The 21569-nt window shown below is 46.6% G+C and overlaps 1 protein-coding gene across 1 annotated transcript in view; it reads left to right on the top strand.

Annotated features, from left to right (window-relative positions):
* Positions 1-21569, top strand: part of LRRC7 (leucine rich repeat containing 7) — a 104947-nt gene that overhangs the window by 69051 nt on the left and 14327 nt on the right. Inside the window, 8 exon segments of the mRNA XM_066325311.1 lie at positions 1888-2017; positions 2935-3050; positions 8744-8813; positions 10867-10966; positions 12058-12182; positions 15217-15432; positions 20235-20346; positions 20553-20733. Coding sequence (XP_066181408.1) covers positions 1888-2017; positions 2935-3050; positions 8744-8813; positions 10867-10966; positions 12058-12182; positions 15217-15432; positions 20235-20346; positions 20553-20733 — 1050 coding nt within the window.

Raw genomic sequence — 21569 nt, forward strand, 5'->3', positions numbered from 1 at the left:
TTCCTCCATGAGAGCACTTTTATGATGATTCCAGAGCTCCACCCTCTTTTTTGGGATTTCTGTTCAAAGGACCAGCCCCTGGTGGCTCTCAGAGTGCACAATAAGCCCGGCTTAACCAAACATTCCACCCCAAATCCGGGATTCCCGTTGATTCACCAAAGGCTGGAGGTGTTCCCTGTGGGATCTGGAAGGGGCCAGGAGGAATTCAGGACCCACAGATGGGTCTGGGGGCTGTTTGGGGCACAGGTCCAGTGCCAGATGCTGCAAATGCCAGAGCACATTTTTGTATTCCCAAGTTTTAGCAGGATCTGGCGTGGAAGAACCAGAGGGAAAGGCTTGGAATTTTGAAGAGCTGCGATCAGTGGTTGGGAGGAGAGGACAGGTGAAGCTGTGGCTGCCCCATCCCTGGAAATGTCCAGGGCTTGGAGCAGCCTGGGATGGTGGGAAATGGCCCTGCCCATGACCCTGGATGAGCTTTAGGGTCCTTCCCACCCCAAACCAATTCTGGGATTCCTTGGTCTGCAAAATTCCTTTGGCCAGGCAGGAAAACTCAGGCCTCTCTTAGGGTCTGAAGGTCCATTTGTTTCTGCCTGGGTGGGAATAATTCCAAATGCTGGACCCTGATTTGGAATGGAATATTTCATGGAATATTTCATGGAATATTTCATAGAATATTTCATGGAATATTGCATGGAATATTTCATGGAACATTTAGTACCAGGTTGTGGCAGGCTACTAAAAAAAAAAAACTCTACAACTCTGTAGAGATTTTTCCTGATGTTGGCCAAGCAGTGCCTGGAGGTGACCTCTGCAATCTGGGTCACTTTGGCCATTCCCTGGCTGCTGTGGCTGTTGGGATCATCTGTGGCTGTAGGAAATGCCGCTTGGATGGGTGGGAATTACTCCTCCTGCTCCACCTCACCTCTCTAAGAACATTCCTGATTTTCCTGCCCCATTCCAGTGGGGACCCAACTGACCAGCAGCTGATTTGTGCCTGCCTTGCCTTAAAGCTGCCAGGAATACTGGGAATTTCTCACAGCAGCACAGCCAGGTTCAGGATATTTTACCTGAATTAGGGCTGTTCCTGTCAGCTTCCCCTCGTGCCTGCTCCATGGGGATGGAAAATCCCTTCCCGAAGTGCAGCTCTCCTCCCACAGAGGGGAAATACAGCTCCACAGGGATTTTGGTGTTTTTAATGTGCCATCTCCTGATGAGGAGGGGCAGGATAACAGCTGGGAAGGGCTGTACCAGGCATCACCTTCCCAATAAAATCCTGGATAAAATCATCCTTCAGTGCCAGGGAAATGTCTGAGGATGCAGCTCAGGTTTCCTGGTGGATTGGGATGTGGCAGCTCAGGTTTCCTGGTGGACTGGGATGTGGCAGGTCAGGTTTCCTGGTGGACTGGGATGTGGCAGTTCAGATTTCCTGGTGGATTGGGCCGTGGCAGCTCTCAGTGAGCTTATCTCATTTCTGGGTGTGTTACCAGCAGGGAAAAGGGGAATGTGCTCATCCTGAGTTTTACAGGATTCCCATCCAGCTCCCACCAAGCAGGGGAACAACGGAGCCTTTGCCTTTCCCAAAATCCTTTTGTGTGTGGTTGGAGGTGAGCTGTGGATGCAGAGCCTGGTTTAAAGGAAGGCTGGAGGCAGAACCTGGCACAACCTTTGGATGTGTTCCAAGGAAACCTTTCCCTGACCCCTTTGGCTTTCCCTGAACCCTTTCCCTGACCCCTTTGGCTTCGAGGGGGCAGCAATTACAGGGAATTTCTGAGCATTCCCAGGCAGGAACAGCCACCTCTGCTCTCAGTGTTTCCTCGGGGCTCCTGCCAGCACAGAAATTCTCAGCACCCAAAGTTCCAACAATTAACAAGGCGTTTCCCTTACCAGCTTGTCCCTGCTGGAGGAATTCGACTGCAGCTGCAATGAACTGGAGTCTCTGCCCTCCACCATCGGGTACCTGCACAACCTGCGCACGCTGGCCGTGGACGAGAACTTCCTCCCGGAGCTGCCCAGAGAAGTGAGCAGCTGCTTCCACTTCCATGGGGACTTTTTTTTTTTATCTTCTTTTCTTCTCTCAGAGCCGGGATTAAATGCTTGAGAGGCAGAGTTGGTGTTTGGACTCAGATGTTTGTTAGTTCTTATCGATATTAGTCTCACAAGCTGTGAGTTGTAGGTAACAAAAGTAGGAAATGGCTCCATCTCTGTTTCCAAGATCTCTTAAGGATGAACTGTCCAATTAAGAAATGGCACCTAAATTATTTTTACTTTTAACCCAATAACCAACCACCCTTGGCCCACATTGGGGATTTTTCTACCCAATTACAAAACCCCACCCAGACCCATGGAGAAGGTGAAAAAGGAACACAGCCTATGCCCTAAATCCTCCACCTTGCTTTGTGTCTATATTACTGTATTCTAAACCCTTAAACTCTGAGTTTCCCACCCTGTGCTATCACACACTTCTATTTAACCCCACACCCACAGTCCCAGGGCTGTCACTCAAATTTTGGAGCCTTTCCCACGGCCTCAGGTCAGTGCAGGGTTTGTTTGGGGGTCAGCACAGAAAGGATGGAATTCTCTGTGCCCAGGGCTCCAGCATCATTCCAGGCTGGAATGTCCTGTGGGGGTCGGAATTGTGGAATTGTGTTGTTGTGGTGTGCCAGAGCAAATATTGCTGAGGTGCTTGGTGGTGGAACTGAGCAGCAAATCCATGGAAAGTTGGGAATGTCCCTGTGAGGAGCAGTGGGAGGAGCCCCAGGCACCCCCTGAGCTTCCTGCCAACAGGAAAATGTCGTTTTCTGATTCAATTCTGCATTTTCTGCCTTTTGTGCCTTTCAATAAAGCCCATTTTAGCCTCCTCTACCCGCCAGGAAAAGTGCTAACAAACATTCCCAAATTTGGGATTCCATCATTTGGCCTTTTCCATTCCTGCAGATTGGGAGCTGTAAGAACGTGACTGTGATGTCCCTGCGCTCCAACAAACTGGAATTTCTTCCTGATGAGATTGGCCAGATGCAGAAGCTGAGGGTGTTAAACCTGAGTGATAACAGGTACAGTCCACAGCACTGTTTTCATTTTATTTTTAGCCAATTTAAGAATTACTTTTTTTAATTTAAACTTTTCCTTTGAGGTCTTTGTAAAGACACGTTCCTCTAAAATATATTTTAAAATAAAAATAAAATTAACTTTAGAATTCTACTTTTAAAATAGTATGGTCCTAATTTAATTTATTTAAACTCTAAGGAAAGATTATTGGTTGTTTTTCCTTAATCCTTATGGTTTGGTCTCAGTTCCTTCCACATCCAATGGAAAACTTCAAGAAAACTGAATAAGGCAAAAAATCTGGATCTTGGTGTGTTTAAATAGCTTTAAAATAAAAACAGTTTTAAAACCCATTTCCTTCTTTTATCTCCTGCTGTTTCCATGGGGAAAAAAATTGTCTATAGGTTTGTAATATTTAATGATTAAAAAGCTGATACCCGGGGAACCAGGAAACAGGAGTTTGTTATCCTGCATCCACTGAAATCCAAGGAACATTTTTCATTTCCTTCAGCAGAGTGTTTTTTGTTCTTTTTTTTTTTTTGTCAAACCCCAGATTCGTTTGTCCTTAGGCACAAACAGATGAGAAACAAAATGCTCAAAACGAGCTGTTCTTGATCCCTGCCCCATGCTGCCACAGGCACATGGCAAAATCTGAATTTCCTTGAGGTTTATCCGTGTGGATGTGCCAGGAACGTGGTGATTTGCAGTGTCACCACAGGTCTGCTGGGTGGTGCAAGATGTGCAGGGTGAATTCCATGTTCTCTCCAGGAATTGCCATCCACACTCAGCAAAAAAAATTAGGGAAGGATTTTTCCAGCCCAGTTTTGTTGCTAAGATTGAGGTCGAACATAAAATTTTAATGATATAAAGCCATGGAAAACCCTCTGGAATATTGTTTAAAATTCCTGAATTCAGTTCCATTCTGTCCTGCAATTGCAATTCTGTGGCACAAATCCCATCCTGGGTGGGCCTCTCCCAAATCCAGTGGGTTTCCAGGTGGATCTTCCCAAGGCTGGTCCCTTCCCTACCCTCTGGGGACACCAAGAAGGGCACAGGAGAAGGGGGCAGAGGACAGTTCTGATCCAGGATTTCTTGGGAATTAGGAATGCAGGGAACTTTCCCTGGCACCTTCAACCACCCTGAGCAGGGTCACTGCCCCCTTTTCCAACCTGAAATTGTGCTGGGAGTTTGAGCTGGGGAAGCAGGAAACTGTTGGGAGGTATTTGGGGTTTTATTCCATTTTATTTTCCCCAGGGATTTTCCTGCTGGTTCCAGGGCCATCACTGGTGTGTAGGGACTGGCTGTAATGCTGAGGTGGGACAGGGCAATCCCACCTTCCTGGATTCCTGCAAAATTCCAGCTTCCTGCCCCAGCTGGGAGAGGATTGGGAATTCCAGTGGGAACAGGGGGACTGTGGGAACAGCATCCCAGTGGTGTGGAGTGGGATGTGCTGTTCCTTGGGGTGGGATGTGGTGTTCCATGGGGTGTTCCATAGGATAGAATGTGTTATTCCATAGGATAGAATGTGGTGTTCCATAGGATGGAATGTGGTATTCCATGGGGTATTCCATAGGATGGAATGTGCTGTTCCATGGGGTGGGATGTGGTATTCAATGGGGTGTTCCATAGGATGGAATGTGTTATTCCATAGGATGGAATGTGGTGTTCCATGGGGTGTTCCATGGGGTGGGATATGGTGTTCCATGGGGTGGGATGTGGTGTTCCATGGGGTGTTCCATGGGGTGGGATGTGGTCCTTGGGATGGACCAAGGACCATAATGGAAAAAAAAGAAAAAACAAACCCCAAAACCAAGGAATGTGGTGTTCCATGGAGTGTTCCATAGTGTGGAATGTGGTGTTCCATGGGGTGGGATGTGGTTTTGTTCCATGGGGTGGGATGTGGTGTTCCATAGGATGGAATGTAGCGTTCCATGGAGTGTTCCATGGGGTGAGATGTGGTGTTTTTTCCATAGGGTGGGATGTGGTGTTCCATGGGGTGTTCCATGGGGTGGGATGTGTTTGTTCCACAGGATGGAATTTGGCAGCTGTGCCCTTCCCACTCCCCCTCAGTGGTGTCTGGTGACCCCTCAAACCTGCCTGAATTGTCTTTAAACCTGCTGGAATCATCTCCTCCACTTTTCTGGAGTGCTTTGGGAAGTGAATTTTCCCAAACCTTTCCTGCTCCATTGCTCCCAGCTCCGGCTGAGTTTGAACACTGCCCTGCTGAGATGTTGGGAGAATTCTTTTGCTGTGGAACTTCCCTCCCTTAAGGAAAACTAAAAAGCTCCTGCCCCAAAGAGTTTGGATTAAGTGCAGACAACTTCTAAACATTGGATTTTCAGTGATTTTTTAACTTTCTGTGGTTGCAGCTTTGCTCTCATCAGCATTCCGTGGCTGTTCCTTTGGGTGAGCCCATAGGTTCACCCTAAAGAGAGCTGGGGCTCCACTTCCTGCTGGGACATTCCCGTGTCCCCACGGCAGCTTTGGCCTCTGCTCTTCCCTGGATCTGGCAGAGGAAGGAGATCCCAGGAGCTCTTCCCCTGAGTGCCCCTCCAAGCCTTTGGGAGAAGGGACACATTCTGCTCAGGGGGAATCAGTGTTGGAGTCCCTCTCTGGTGCATTTTGGGACTGGGACTAATGGGAACCCCAGATTCCATTCGGATTCCATTCTGCTCAGGGGAATCAGTGCCTGAGTTCCTCTCTGGTGCACTCTGGGTCTCTGATCTTTGCCTCTACAAACCTTCACTCTGTTCCGTGTCTTCTCCTCATCCCTGGACGTTGGGATTTGCTGATCTTACCTGAATTTCAGGATTTCCTTCAAAATTCCATGTTGGAATCCCACCTAACCCAAGGCAGTGCCTCCAGCTTTCCTTTCCGCACACCACGTCCTCTGAACTGTACCCAAACGCCTCATCTCCATGCCTGAGAGTCCTCTCTCCTTTTATCCTCCCAGCTCCTTTCCTCGGGAATTCTCTTGGCAGGATTCTCTTGGCTCGGCCCAGCAGGGCCAGCAGGGGTTGGATCTGAATCGAGGAGGTGCCTGTGGGGAGGTTTTTGTGCAGGAGCAGCTCTGTGGAAGCTCTGGGAGCTCCAGCTCATCCCAAATTTCTCCCAGGGGTGGCTGCTCGGCCTCAGGAGTCTGGAAATCCCAAATTCCTTCCCAGTAACCGGTGTCCCTGTCCAGGGGTAGCCACAAACACCTTGTTTCCCATCTGCTTCTCCTCTCTCCTCAGAGTCCTCCCAGGTCTGAGCCCTGTGATTGAGAGGTAGAATTGTTAGAAAGTCCATTTGGGCTACACTTCCCACAGAGCCTCGGTTACTGGTAAGTGACCTTTCTTTTAGCTCCAGACTGTTCCTAAAGAGCTGAGAGAGCCCCCCCTTCCTGATCTTGAAAGGGCTGAGAGAACCCCCCTTCCTGTTCCTAAAACAGCTGAGAGAACCGTTCCTCCTGTTCCTAAAAGGGCTGAGAGGACCCCTCCTTCTGTTCTTAAAAGGGCTGAGAGAACCCCCCTTTCTGTTCCTAAAAGGACAGAGAATCCACCTTTCTGTTCCTAAAAGGACAGAGAATCCACCTTTCTGTTCCTAAAAGGGCTGCGAGAACATCCATCTTTCTGATCCTAAAGGGCTGAGAGAATCCCCTCCTCCTGTTCCTAAAAGGGCTGAGAGAATCCCCCTTCTATTCTTAAAGGGCTGAGAGATTCCCCTCTTTCTGTTCCTAAAGAACCAAGAGGAACTTCCCTTTCTGTCCTAAAAGGGGTGAGAGAATCCCTCTTCCAGTTCCTAAAACGGCTGAGAGAATTCCCCATTCCAGTTCCTAAAACAGCTGAGAGAATTCCCCATTCCCATTCCTTAAGAGCTGAATGAATTCCTCTTTTCTGTCCCTTCCTTCTCCTGGCCAGGAATTAGGATTTGGTCAGGAATCAGGATTTAGTCAGGGTGTTTGCACGTGTGTTGTTACTGATGAAAAACTTTTCCTGCACTACACAATTTCAAAGCAAAAATATTTTATTAGAAAAAAGAGGCTGGGGCTCATCTTGGCTGGAAATATTCGAAGCCCAGCAACGATTTTGGGTGCTCCCCACCTTTGAGCTGAAATTTGAGGTTTTTACTTTCCAAGAGTCTTTAAAATCAGGCCGTGTTTGAGGTTTAAAAGTTGTATCCAGAGCTCTTGGCCAAGCAAATGAAAAACGCAGAGTTCTGTGATTTGGTTGGGAATGGGACTGGAAATTCAGCATGGAAAGGTCTTGTCCCACACCAGTTCCAAGGGCTGTGGCCAGTTCTGCTCCTCCCTCTGATCCCAAACTCCGAGTTCCCTGGAGCATCCCAGTGCCCCCTGAGACAACCTTGGGTCTGGTCCTGACTTTTGTATTCCAGCTGCTGCATCCTGAAGTGCCCAGAAAGGTGGGAATCACTTCTGTGGGATGCAGGGTCTGACTCTGGCACAAAAGGGTTTTTCCTCCTGATTTTTCCCCAAGTCCCATTTAGGATTTGGTTTTCCCAACACTTCTTTGGCCATTCTGGTTCTTCCCAGCTCCTTCAGCTCCCAAAAGCTGGAAGATTCTCAGTCCATGGCTGGGCCAGGGAAAGAGCAGGGTTGGGTGGGATTTGGGAAAGGAATCCTTGGATGTGAGGGTGGGGGAGGCCCTGGAATAGAATTCCCAGATTTGCCATGGCTGGAAATATCCAAGGCCAGGCTGGAGCAGCCTGGGGTGGTGGAAGGTGTCCCTGATGTGGGACAGTGGGATGGGATTTCAGGTCTCTCCCAACCCAAACCATCCTGGATTCCACCATTCTATAAAAAACAGCCTCTTCAGAAGGAGCGATGGGAAAAGCATCAATGAAGATTCCACAAATATCCTGCCATCCATTCCCATTCCCACTCCCAGATCCCTTTTAGGAAACTGTGTTTAAATGTCTCATTAAAATGCTGGTTTGTTGGGTTTTTTTTTTCCCTTGCTCCATTTAATTTTGTCATTTAGGTTCGCTATGAATATTTATATTATTTTAATCTTCGGTCTGACATTCCAACTAAAATGAATTTTCCATCATCTTGGAATATTTCTGTTCCAAACTTCCAGTGTCCAATAAAGGTAACTCTGTGAGTGACACTGAGGTTCCTCTAAACCTCCCTGGGACCAAGATTTTTTTCTTTTTTCTGTGTTATACATGTAATTTTATCACACTACAACCAAAAGAAAATATCAGTCTTTCCTCAGTACTGAAGGATGTGATGTCAGCAGTTCTACTTTCCAAATAGAACTCTTAATGTGGAATAATAATAATAATAATAATAATAATAGGACTAATAATACAATATATTTGTTATTGTAATAATAATGTTTTGCTAATAATTTGTTGTTGTAATGATATTAATTATTTAATATTTACTAATGTAATGATTATTTGAATAATTTAATGATTATTAAATTTAATAATACTTTAATAAATTAGGAATTCTTTACTATGTATTATTCCATTATTGTTAATTAATTATTATTACAATGATAATAATAATTTGTTATTGTAATAATACAATAACAATAGCAATAATATTGATAAAATATTGCATTTCAGTAAAATTGATCTTAAAAAGCAGTGCAACTTCAGCTATTTCAGTGTGATAAACACGCTGCATACGAATCTTTAAAGGAATTATTCTGGAAGTGAAGGATTCACCTTGTCCCAATATTCTCCTTTGCAGGCTGAAGAATCTGCCCTTCACTTTTACCAAACTCAAAGAACTGGCAGCCTTGTGGCTTTCTGACAACCAGGTAATGCCTTTCGATATTCCCGTTTTCCTTAGGAAAGGGGCTGTCAATGAACCCTGTCACTCAATGCAAGATTTAGGAGAATTTTGGAAGAGTTTGCTCCCAGCCCAGCTGTAGATTTCCATATCCAGCCATAAATCCTGCTGGGTGTCATTTTTTTTACCATGGAAAAAAAAAAATTAAAAATCACCTGTGCAGGATTTCTCTTACCAGGATCAGCTTCTGCCTCCTTAGCAAAGTAGTAAATAAAGGGCAAAAGCAGCATGGGAGTATTTTTAAAGTAGAAATTCAAAATGTTCCTTCCCAAACTCGTTATTATCCTGTTCCCAGCCTTTGCTCCATCTGCTGCTCCATCCTTGGCTTCCTCTTCCCTTTTCCCTGCACATTTTAAACTCCACTGCAGTCAGGGAGAGTTCAAACAAGTCAAAAAGATGCACGAGGACTCGAGGTCCTGCTTTGGAGAAAACTCATTTCTGCACCTTTGAAATCTGAGGGGGCCTTTTCTTTGTCCCGAGGCTCTGGTTTATAGCAGATATTCTTTGAGATTCTATTTTCAACCGAATTATGCAACAGGAACCCTGAGAAATGCAACGGTTCCAGCAGCAGCTGAGCCCTAAAATAAGTCTGAAATGTACATTTAGTTTCAGAGCCGAGCCAAAAATGTGAAAGCTCAAATGGGGAAGGGGGGGTAATAGAAAATTCTGATTAAATTTTAATGTGTTAAATGAGGATTCTTGGGGTTCTGGGTTTTTTTTTTCCCTCTGATTTCCATTTTAAAACTTAACATTGCTTGGCTGTGCAGCCCAGGCACAGAACACCCCCAGCCTTTTAAATATACAACATTTCCCAGCATTTTGACTTTCCTGTGGCACAGCACGGATTGATTTCCATCCTCTGGGCTGTGACAGTCCCTCCTGGATCAGAGTGACTCAGGATAGAGCAAAGCCAGGATAAAACATCCCCAGCTGAAGCCAAACCCAGCAGGAATTCTCAAGGAATGCTCCACAGGAGTTCTTGCACCAGGTTTACTCCCAGGTGAACTGACAACCACCAGGAATTTACTCCTAGATTTAAATACAAGAACAATACAAGAATACAAGAATAGTACAAGAATACAAGAATAATACAAGAATACAAGAACAATACTAATAGTATTAATACTATTACTAGTATTACAGTATTACTCCTATCAATAGTAATAATGCTAATCTAGAATACTAGAATTATTAATTACCTCTTTCATTAGGCCTGGCTTAAAATGCATCCCAAGGGGTGTTTAACTGTTCAGTGCCAGTTCCCTGATCCTTTTCCCTCTGTTATAAATGCACGTTGTAAAGTTGACTGTTCACAAATTTTAGAATGAATGCTACTTGTACAATTGTACTGTGTCATGTTTTATTAAGGGAGTTTAGAAAAGTCATGAATGTATTTTCCCATTGTGACATAATGTAAATAGTAAAAAGACTGGGTTTTTCTTCTTCTTTTCAACATCTAAACTGACCAAGCCAGAAAGTGTGAGGGAAAGATCTTCACCTTGTAACCCTGCATTAAAACTGCTAAATTTCTGGGGTTTTTATCAAAATGAAAACCACTAAAAACCCCAAGAAAAAAATTTATAAGACCTGAGTTACCAGAGTGGAGCCACCCACAAATAAATCTATCAGAGAAGATGATTTGGGGATACTTGAAACAGAAAAGGATGTTTTAGGATCTATTGAATATGTAAAACAGCAATCCTTAAAACACAGTAATTGAAAGAGAAGGGTGTGCTTTCCAGTGAGGCACCCCAGCTGGAACCCAATTGTCTCCCAGTTGTCTATTTTTATTTCTTTATTAAACTTATCCATTTCTCCAAGAGAGTGGAACTCATTTCTCACACCTTGGAGAGTTCCCCAGGTTCTGTCCCGCTGGGAAGGGCAGGAATTTCGAGAGTGAAGAAAGGGAGAGGAAGGCTCCACAGCCCTCCCAGCCCACAGGGAGTTGGTTTTGCAGGCAGCCCTGCATTCCCTGCCCCTGTTCCTAGGAATTCATGGCTCTGTGTTCCCATTCCCTGCAGTCCAAGGCGCTGATCCCGCTGCAGACTGAGGCGCATCCCGAGACCAAGCAGCGAGTGCTCACCAACTACATGTTCCCCCAGCAGCCCCGCAGTGATGAAGGTAAAACCATCCCCTCTTCCTGATCCTAAAGGGCTGGGAGAATCCCCCTGCCAGTTCCTAAAACAGCTGAGAGAATTCCCCCTTCCTGATCCTAAAGGGCTGAGAGAATCCCCCCTTCCAGTTCCTAAAAGAGCCAAGAGAAACTTCCCTTTCTATCCTAGAGGAGCTGAGAGAATTCCCCCTTTCTGATCCTAAAGGGCTGAGAGAATCCCCCTTCCAGTTCCTAAAACAGCTGAGAGAATTCCCCATTCCCATTCTTTAAGAGCTGAGTGAATTCCCCTTGCCTGTTCCTAATAGAACCAAGAGAAACTTCCCTTTCTGTCCTAAGAGAGCTGAGAGAATCCCCCCTTTCTGATCTTTAAGGAGTAAGTGAATTGCCCCTTCCAGTTCCTAAAAGGGCTGAGTGAATTCCCCATTCCCATTTTTAAAGAGCTGAATGAATTCCCCCTTTCTGAACTTAAAGGGCTGAGTGAATTCCCCCTTCCAGTTCCTAAAACAGCTGAGAGAATCCCTCCTTCCCATTTTTAAAGAGCTGGATGAATTCCCCATTCCCATTCTTGAAGTGCTGAGAGAATCCCCCCTTCCTGTTCCTAAAAGAGCCAAAAGAAACTTCCCTTTCTGCCCTAAAAAACCGAGGGAATTTTCTGATTGACCCTCTCAGACTGACATTTTCTGATTTACACTTTCAGGCTGACCTTTTCCAGACCTCTTTTATTTTCCGAGAGGCTTTGCACGAGCAGCGTGAGCCCAGCTCTGGGTGTGCACACACCAGGAATTCCTGGCTCCAGACAGGAGCTGGGAATGTCCAGCCCCATGGTGTGGGGGCTCAGGGCTCCCAAACTTCACTTCAGTGAGGCTTTGCTCCTCTTGCAGCTCCACTAAATTCAAATTTTCCCACTCCCCCTGTGCTCCAGGGCTGCCCCAAACCCTGGTGCTGCTTCCCACCACCCTCATCCCAGATTTCTCCAAAACTCTGGGATGGTTTCTCAGCTCCCTTTGTCCCCCCTCACATCTCCAACCAATCAACCCTTGTGACCGACCAGGAAAAGTCTGTTTGCATCATCCCCATCTCCCTTTCCAACCCCCTGCAGATTTCCAGTCAGACAGTGACAGTTTTAACCCCACTCTGTGGGAGGAGCAGAGGCAGCAGAGAATGACTGTGGCCTTTGAATTCGAAGACAAGAAGGAAGAGGAGGAAAATCCAGGGAAAGTTAAGGTGAGGACTGCTGGATTTATCCTGGATTTCATTTCTTATGGACAGGGTTCAATATTGCAGGTCTGGAATTTGAACTGGGTTTGTGTTTTTTAATTGCTGCTCTGTCCCAAAGAGAATCCCTATTCCTGTCCAACCACTGCTTTTTTTAGGAATATTTGGATCCCATATTCCTCTCAAAGCTGAAGTCACCGAGGGCTTTGCAGTCTCCTGGAATATGCAGTGGAGAGGGCACCTCTTGTAAAAAAATTCAAGTTCGAAGCATGAAATTCCTCCCCCAGTTTTGTGAAATTAATGTCACTGCAGAGCTCTCCATCAGCCCCTCAATCAGGAGGGTATTTTCAAACCTGTCAGCCTTTACATGGCATGGAAATGTCTCTTTCTTGAAAAATAGAAAGGAATTATCCCACATTTCAACCCTGCAAATTTCTAACCGTGGTGGAGCACTCCAGGTAAAATGTAAGGTCGGAGATGAAATCATCTGAGGAGACTTAAATCAGATTTTACTTCTAAAATTAACAGTTCTCTTGTCAACAGCAATTTAACATTCCGTTGAAAACTTGGTGGAAATTCTTGGGTTTTCTTTCCAACATTTCTCCCAGTTGGGGATTTCTCCCCAGCTCCTGTGCCCAGGGTTAATGGACTCTTCTGCTTTAGTGAAACAGAAAATGAAGCCAAAAGCAGCCTTCACCTCACAATAAATGGATTAAAGTGGAATTTTACCCTGGATAAATTGCAGGATTATGGGTCATGCATGGACAGCAGCATCTGGGAAAGTTTTTTATTGTTCCACAACTTTTGTCAGAATTTTCCCTGGGGGTGACATGGCTGGAGGTTTCAACATGAACATTTTTAGCAGCTTCACCAGAGCTTTAAAGGGATACATTTAAATAAATTTAAATTCTCAGCAGGCAGTAACCACCAACACTGCAGCATTTTATAACAGCAGAAGACGTTTTCAGCTTTTTACCTCCCATCAAACTGAACTTTCAGCCAGACAGATGCTAAAATAGATTTGATAATTGGGATTGTTCAGTAGCTTTTTTCCATCGAGGATTTTGAATTTTGGAGATTCTCTCTTTGGGGTCAGGCTGCTTTTGATGTGGGGTTGGCAGGGAATTTCCCCTGGGGTGGTGAGTGTGGATCAGTGAGGGAAAGATCTGCATCCCAGTGCTGTCCCCCAGCACACTGCAGGGGTTTGGCTGTTTGATATTAATCCTCCCCTGCTGAAATCCCTGTTTGGGATTGTCTGTCCCATCCCAGCCTCCAGTTCCCTCTCCTGCCTGGAATTCCTGAGGATTTGCTCTGTGCCTTGCCCTCAATCCATGGCCTGAGCTCTGGGACACACCAAGTGCCTCCTCAGGCCACCCCCAAACACCATTTCATTCACCCATCGTTGGAGCAGAGCTTTAGTGCTGCTTTTCCAGCCTTGATTTATCTTCTTCTGTTGGAATTCTTTATGAGAAGTGACATCCCACTCATGGATTTCAGCATTTTCTGTCCTGCTCCGTGATGTTTATTCTCTTCTGCCTCGGCTCTGGATGCCAGCACTTGATACAGTTTTATTTACCAAATCAATCATGCTTTTGCCTCTGAAATATTCCCATGGACAGACCATTTGCAGCTGAATCCAAAATTGCATTTTTTTTTTTTCCTCCTTGCTGGGAATTTAAACCCCAGCAGCTCTGGCAGGGAGCTGTTAAAACCAGCTCCCTTTGGCAGCTCACCTACACCACGAGGTCAAAGCTGCTGTGTGGTAAATTCCAGATCCTTTTTCACCAGGAGGAATTTGGAGTTTCCCAGCCTCATCACCCTGACACGCTCTGGGAACCTCAGGAAATTCAGATGTGGGCTTTTCCAGGGAATCTGTGGGTCTGGGCAGTCTGTCAAAGCATCAGTCAGGCCTTGGGGACTCTTCTGGAGAGCTCTGGGTGTGTTTTCCTGTGCCAGAAAAAAGAGTCACAGGCTGTGTGTGAACATCATCCATCTCCAGGCTCCCAGGGGATCAGATCCTGCTCTCAGCTGCCATCCATAATTCAGATTAATTGAGCACAGGGAGCGTGGCTGAATGGATTGTGCATTTGCAGCAGGGTTGTTTGGGAGAACCTGATGGGATGTGTCAGCACAAGTGCAGAGTTACCGAATTCCCAGCCCTGGTTTTGTGTCCCTGGGATTGAACTCCACGCTGACAAAGAGGGAACCAGCAAATTTCACTCCTGGACTCCTAAAACTCCCCCAGACACACCAAGGAAACCACCAGGAAAGTGCCCTCAGCCCAGCACTGCAACCAAATTGTGGGTTAAACCAGCCCTAAACCACAGCAGAGCCCTCAAATTTGGGCTGAAATCCTGCCCTGAACCACCCCAAACCCCTCAAATTTGGGGTCAAACCCATAAAGCTCCCCAGAACCCCCAAATTTGGGGGTCAAATGTCCCAAATTCCCCCCAGAACCCCCAAATTTTGGGGTAAAACCTCCCCAGATAACACCAACACCCCCTAATTTGTGGTCAAACCCATAAAAAATCCCCAGAACCCCCAATTTGGTGTTAAATCATCTCTAAACCACAGCAGAGCCCTCAAATTTGGGCTGGAATCCTGCCCTGAACCACCCCAAACCCCTCAAATTTGGGGTCAAACCCATAAAGCTCCCCAGAACCCCCAAATTTGGGACTCAAATGTCCCAAATTCCCCCCAGAACCCCCAAATGTTAGGGTAAAACCTCCTCAGACAACACCAACACCTCCAAATTTGGGGTTCAAATACCCATAAAAGCTCCCCAGAACCCCCAAATTTGGGGTAAAATGTCCCAAATTTCCTACACAACCCCTAAATCTGGGGTTCAAATGTCCAAAACTCCCCCCAGAACCCCCAAATTTTGGGGTAAAACCTCCCCAGATCACACCACCACCCCCAAACCTGGGGTTAAATCCTCCGTGGGGTTAAAACCTTTAATGGGGCTCAATCCCACCCAGATTTCCTTCTGTATTCCCACTTCCATTCCTGATTTTAACTCACTTTTCTCTGACTTTTACGCCAGGTGGAGATCAACCTGAAGCGTTACCCCACTCCCTACCCCGAGGATTTAAAGAACATGGTGAAATCTGTGCAGAACCTGGTGAGCAAACCCAGCCTGGGCGTGCGACCCGAGAACTCGGCGCCGGCCCCGGTCCCGGTCCCGGTCCCCACCGACCCCACGGGCAAGGACAAGTATGAGCACAAGTGGCCCCTCACCCCCAAGGAGATCTCTGTGGAGGTACTGTAAAAACATCTTTGTTCCTCTCCATAATTCCAATTTTTTTAAAAAAAAATTCCTCTGAGGGGTTCAAAACCCTAAAAAAAAAAGCCACTTTATTTTCTTTTTTTTAAACCCTCAGAGAATGTTTTATTTTTTTGAACCCTCAGAGGATGTTTTATTTTTTTGAACCCCTCAGAGGATGTTTGGATCCCCTGGGGAGCCTCAAGGCTCCCTGTTTCACTCAGAAGGTTCTGGGTTGCATTCAGATTTAGAGTTGCTGAGTTTCACCCAGTTTTAGCTTGAGTTGCTGTTTTTCCTCAGTGCTGCTGAATTTTTGGGTTGAAATCTCCCTGGATGGGAATTTTGCTGTGGATTTTTCCCAGCATTCTTAAATTTCCATGAAGTGAGGTCAGCCAGGAGGATGGGCCCAGGCACCATTTCCATTTCCATCCCATTTCAAACCCTAAAGACCACTTGATTCTGTCTCTACCAGGAGGTTCCATCCCTGGGATTGCTCTTAGGAGCAGGAATCCAATTAACCCAGCCTAATTAACCCTTAATGAAGGCAGCAGAAGAGCTCCTTCCACTGCAGGGAGCAGCCCTGGATGGTGACTCCCAGTGAGCAACAGAATCCAGCTCTCCCTGGAGTGTTTGCTGAGCACAGGGACAAATTCTAGCCCAGGATTAATCCCCAAAAGATAAATTTCTAAATCCTGCAGGAGTTTGGTCTCATCTAACCCATGAAACCTTTCCATTTGGGCACCATCCAGACCTGAGGGGAATCCCTTCCCATGGGAGGTTCAAAGCTTGGAGAGGTCTGCAGGAATTCCAGCATTCCTGAAAAAAAAAAAAAAAACCAATCTTTGTAAAGCTTTAATGCTGAGAAAAAATAAATGAGGGAAAAAAAAAATTCCTTCTTTTGTTATCTGAATGTTGGGGTAAACTCCTTGTCCCTGAAATGCCCCTGTCTGGAGCCAGTCCTGTGAGCAGGAATTGTTCTCTCCCTGTTTTCCATGTCTTTGGCACCAATATTCCACCTCCAGCTGTGGCTGCTCTCTCAGTGCTGTGTTTTATTGGCAGTTAAACCTTTTCACTCCTTAAAAAAAATAACCCCCCAAAGTTTTCTCTTCAAGTCGGCTTCAGAAGACTTCAACTCCAGGCACGATTTCAATTAGGACGAAAATATTGAAGTTAAATATTTAATTTCAACTGGAATAGTTCAGCTAAATCGCTCATGTTTTTCTCTAAAGCTGAAATCCTCAGTTCCACCATTATTCCTTCTTTTACTCATTAAATCCTCACTGTGTAAATCTGCTCCTTGAACCAGCTGGTGACTCAAGGCCACGAGTCTTGACATCCTGCTCTTGTTGCTGAATATGTATAATTTATTTTGCATTATCTATCCTTTGAACCTGAATATTCTCAACAGCTTTCCGTGGGTTTTAGTGATCCCTCCGTGTTCCCATCTGGAATTTAATCCACGCGGCCTGGCAGAGGTTTCAGGTGTTTGGTCTCTGTGGCTGGCGATGTGGCCTCCAGAAATCAGTGATTTGTCGACATTTGTTAAAATAAATGGTGAATTTTTTCAGTGGAAACACGAGCACCCCAGTGAGCTGAGCCCCAGCAGGGTCCTGGGAGCTGGCAGAGCCAGGGAATACATCCCCAGGGAGTGGAAGGAGGGAGGGAATGACACAGAAATGAGCAGAGTGACTCTGGAATGCTGCTGGGGACACAGCCCTGGGGGTGTGTGGAATCTCACAGAACTCCTCCAAAAGAGCTGAACTGCTGCAGCCAGTGCCCAGGGACACTCCTGAAGTGCCATCCAATGATGGGATTGCAGTTTCCTCCCTCACTGTGCCCCAGAGCAGAGCTGGGAGCTCCCCCTGTTCCCCCCTGTACCAGCAAAAATGAGATTTCCTCTCCTGTGTCACCACGGTGGAGACGGGAGGAACTTTTCACATTTTGATTTCCCTGCGACAGGAGTCAGGACTGGCAGCACAACTATTCCAGCAGCTAAAGGGAAGAGAAGGGATGTTCTTGTCCCCCCCAGACACTGGGAGGGGTTTTTAGCTCTGATCAGGGTGGTGCAGATCCATTTCCCTCTCCTTTGGCTTCCTGCACGGGGATAAAACACAGGGGAAGTGCAGGCAAAGTGTGAATGGTTTTGTGAACAATATTGGCCTGATTTCAGTTGTAACCCGTTAAATAAAACATAATTAAGCTCCATTTGCTTTGCAGATAATTAGCAGACAGACTCAAGCCCGGAGTTAAAGTGCACTTTGAAATTGCAGGTGTGTTGTGATGTAGCTAAAGGCTGAAGGCAGTTTCTGATCCCAGGTAATTGAATTTCAGGTGCAGGGCTCACTTTTCATCCTCAGATAAACTGGTTTCTGATCTCTTTTGCCTTGCCCTGCAATTAATTCACACGTGTGTCTTCAGAAACTGTTTCTAAATAATGAAAGGGAGCATCTGGAATGAGGAACTGAATGAGGAGCTGCATTTCAAATCCACTGTACCATCCTTCACCTCCCTTCACAATGAGCAAACAATGTCCTGATTAATCATCAATTAAAACAAACCTCTTCATCTCTCTAATTCTTTTTTGAAAGACGTGAGTTTTGGCCAAAGAGGAGTCTGGGATTATTTAGGAAGTTGTACTGCCTTTCCACAAGGAACAATGAGGAATATCAAGATCAGCAAGTCATAAAATTCCTGTTCTTGGTGTGTTTGCATTGAGAATATCCCACTTTTCCTCTGCCTCATCCCATCCCAGAGCCCTGGGCTGCTCCAAGCAGATTCCAGGAGTCTGGTATTTCCAAATATTCTGCCCCTCCAGATTATAATTTCATGTTCTCGTGTTCTCAGCCTGAATATTTGGTGATATTTCTCTTGCCAGTTGTTTTAATGGTTTGTACCTGGTATTTTCTCCTCACCACAGTGCTGTGCCCTCTTCCTGCATCCTTCCCCAGGTAATCCTGAGGAATTAATCCTGAGGAAAAATCTCCAGGCACCAACTCAACACAACTGCACTTCTCTCTTCCCTTTCTCCTTGCAATTTTCTTCCTGTTAGTGACCTTTTTGTTCTTCAGCTTGTAAGGAAAAGGCCCTCTTAAAGAGAGTGGCATTAAATGGAGTGTGATTTGGGGTTTTTTCAGCGTGTTTCACATATTCACAACGGATTCACAAATGCCAGGGTAGTTCTTTCAAAAGTGCATTGGTTTTTATTGGAATAGCTGAGCTGAGGGATGAAAAGAAAAGGAAAATACCATAAAATATAGAACTCCAAGTTCGCCATCTTGTCAGAAATGGAACGGCTGGGTCTCCCTCTCCTCCAGCAAGGGGGGGGGCAGGTTAAGCTTAAACCTCCTGGAAGTTTCATGGCACAATGTTGGGATTCCAGGTCCAAGATAAGGAAACCAAAGAATCCCCCAAGAGCTCCCAGCCCGACCCTGGGAAGGACCCAAAATCACCTCTGGAAGGCCCAGGCAGGGAGGACCAAGCCCAGAGCTCAGAGGTACAGCCAGACCTGGGCTGCTCAGGTGGAGAATTCACCCTCTGCACTGCCCCCAGCAATGGGGTCCCACCAGTTTGTCCCCCCACACTGGGGAAGTCACTGGGCACATGAAATCCTCTGCATGGGGAAGGGAGGGCTGGCCTGCATCACTCCACGTGGGAATCACCATGGAACTGCCCCAAATATTAGCCCTGAGGGCACTGAATAAATTGAGGATGCCTCTTCTGGGAAGGTCCTGCCTCTGGTTGAACAGCAAACACAAAAGGTGTGAAATAGCCCTGGTGTGACCAGAATTAAATTCTCCAAAGGACAAGTCACGTGGCAAATGCTTCTACAAATCCCTGTCACTGCAAAAATGTAGTTAATGGCAGGAAACCTCTGAAAGTTTCCTCCTTGTAAGTAAAAACAAGAAAATTTTTAAAACATTGTAGCATTACACTTTCTAGCAATGCAGATTTGGGTTGGGTACTCCAGTTGAAATGGTTTCTCTGATTATTTCCTCCCCTCTCCAAAGTCACTGGAGAACCTTTACAACCTGTCAGGGGACAGAGATCCTCCTGTCTCACCCATCCCTGTCTCCCCAGGACACTCATCCTCCTCATCCCTGAGCTTTCTGCAGGGACCAGGAAGGCCCCAAAATTCCCCCTGGTGCCTTCATTCCCTCCCAGCCACCCCCAGGGGCCCCAAATGTCCTCATTTAAAATTTCTCTTTCTAAGAAGGAGTCCCACTTTCCTCCCCCAGTTTAACTGGGGTCATTTTCAGCACAGATCCTGTTGCAGGGGCTGTGTGAAGGTCAGGCGTATACTGAACTCTCAGGCAGAAGTTTATTAAATCCAGATCATTTTAATTTAGCCACAAAGTCCTTAGGGACAAAGCCATTTTAATTAAGGACAGCTCCAGGGACAGCTGAATCTCAGCAAGGCCTCACCAGAGATAACCGAGCGAGGAATCCTCTCTCCTGAAATACCAATTGTTTACACTCAATTTGTGTTTTATTTCTTTCTGCTGGCAGCATTTTTGGTGACCTTGACTCCATCAAAAATGTTTACATGGCCTCAATGTGCCTTGCAAGTTCCATCTGGTTTGTCCACATTTCCAGAACGAGCACGTCAGCCTAATTTTGAGGAGGATTTGTGCAGGATTAATTAGAACTTTCTGCTGACAAATCAGAATTCTCTGCACTGCGCTGCGTGGTGGGTTTGGGGTGTTTGGACGATCACGAGGAGAAGGCTGTGAAGTGTCTGTGTGTTGCAGTTTGAATTGTTCCCTTTCCCTGTGCTCACTCTGCCTTGTTGTGTCCCTCAGGATGCCTTTGGACATCCTGGCAGCGAGATGAGGATAGGGGAGCTCCGTCCCTCCATGCCCGAGACGCCGCTCTACCCCCCCAAACTCATCCTGCTGGGTAAAGACAAGAAAGGTACTGATGGATTCACAGCCTTTGAGATGAAACCCTGTGATGGGGGTGTCCCACCTCTGCTTGTAAACCATAGCCCGTGGGCATTTGTGCACGTACCAGCCCAATCCGACCCAATCCGATGACAGTCTGAACTGAAAAATGTTTTTTTTCTGGTGTTTGGCTCCCGAGTGCCGCCCCCTGAAAGCGTTTGCTGTGTTTTGTTTCAGAGTCGACAGATGAGTCTGAAGCAGATAAGATCCATTGTCTGAATAACAGCGTTTCCTCAGGCACTTACTCAGACTATTCCCCTTCCCAGGCTTCCTCAGGGTCCTCCAACGCGCACGTAAAAATGGGCTCCCTGCAGACCACGGCTAAAGAAGCAGTGAATAACTCTTTGTGGGGGAACAGGTGTGACATCTTTCCTGACACAGCTTCTGCCTCCCTTTTGTCCTGTCTGGGCCCTTAGAGTGACCCTGGTGGGGTGTTCGGGACCCTGGTAGGGTGTTTGGGTTAAAAAAAAAATCCACGTTTTTAATCCCATGTTGGCTGTGCGGAGTTGGCCACCCTCCATATTCCATAATCCCACAGCTGGTGGTTCAGCACTGTGCCATCTTCCAGGGGTTAAAGCTCCTGGAGGTGGAGCTGCATCTGGTGCTGTTGGTGTCCCAGTATTGCTGTCCCAGCTCCCTCTGCCCCTGGACCTCCAAAAAGGTTCTTGGAAAGCCGGAACCTGCACTGGAAACATGCCAGGACCAGCCTGTCCTGTCAGTGCCTGCCCTAAATCCCCTCAGGTTGTTTCATCCACACCTCTGCCCCATCAAAGAGCTGGATGAGAACAGGCAAAAACTGCCTCTGGTGTCTCCGGTTAAAAAGCAGGGGGGAACCTTCTGTCGCGCTCATCCATTATTTTTACAGCAGGAAAATCTGTTCCGCGGGATTTCTGGGAACACAGCAAGGAGCCAGCCAGGCCTTTGAGTGACTTCTTAGCTTCTCCATGTGTGTCCTGACAGAGTCTGTGCTCCAGGGCACAAACCTTCTGCCACCATTCCCGTGCCAGTGGCACGACAATCACGGTGTTCCCGAGAGTTTGAGAGCAGCTCAGTCGGTGCTAAAACCACCGAGGGGAGGGGCAGGTTTGATCCTCAGCGATCCCTGTGGGGCCCTTCCAGCTGGGAACACCCCGTGATAAGAATCCCTGAAGTCTCCCAGCTGGGAACACCCTGTGATAAGAATCCCTGAAGTCT

The sequence above is a fragment of the Sylvia atricapilla genome, chromosome 9 (assembly GCF_009819655.1).
Source record: "Sylvia atricapilla isolate bSylAtr1 chromosome 9, bSylAtr1.pri, whole genome shotgun sequence".
Classification (NCBI taxonomy): Eukaryota; Metazoa; Chordata; class Aves; order Passeriformes; family Sylviidae; genus Sylvia; species Sylvia atricapilla.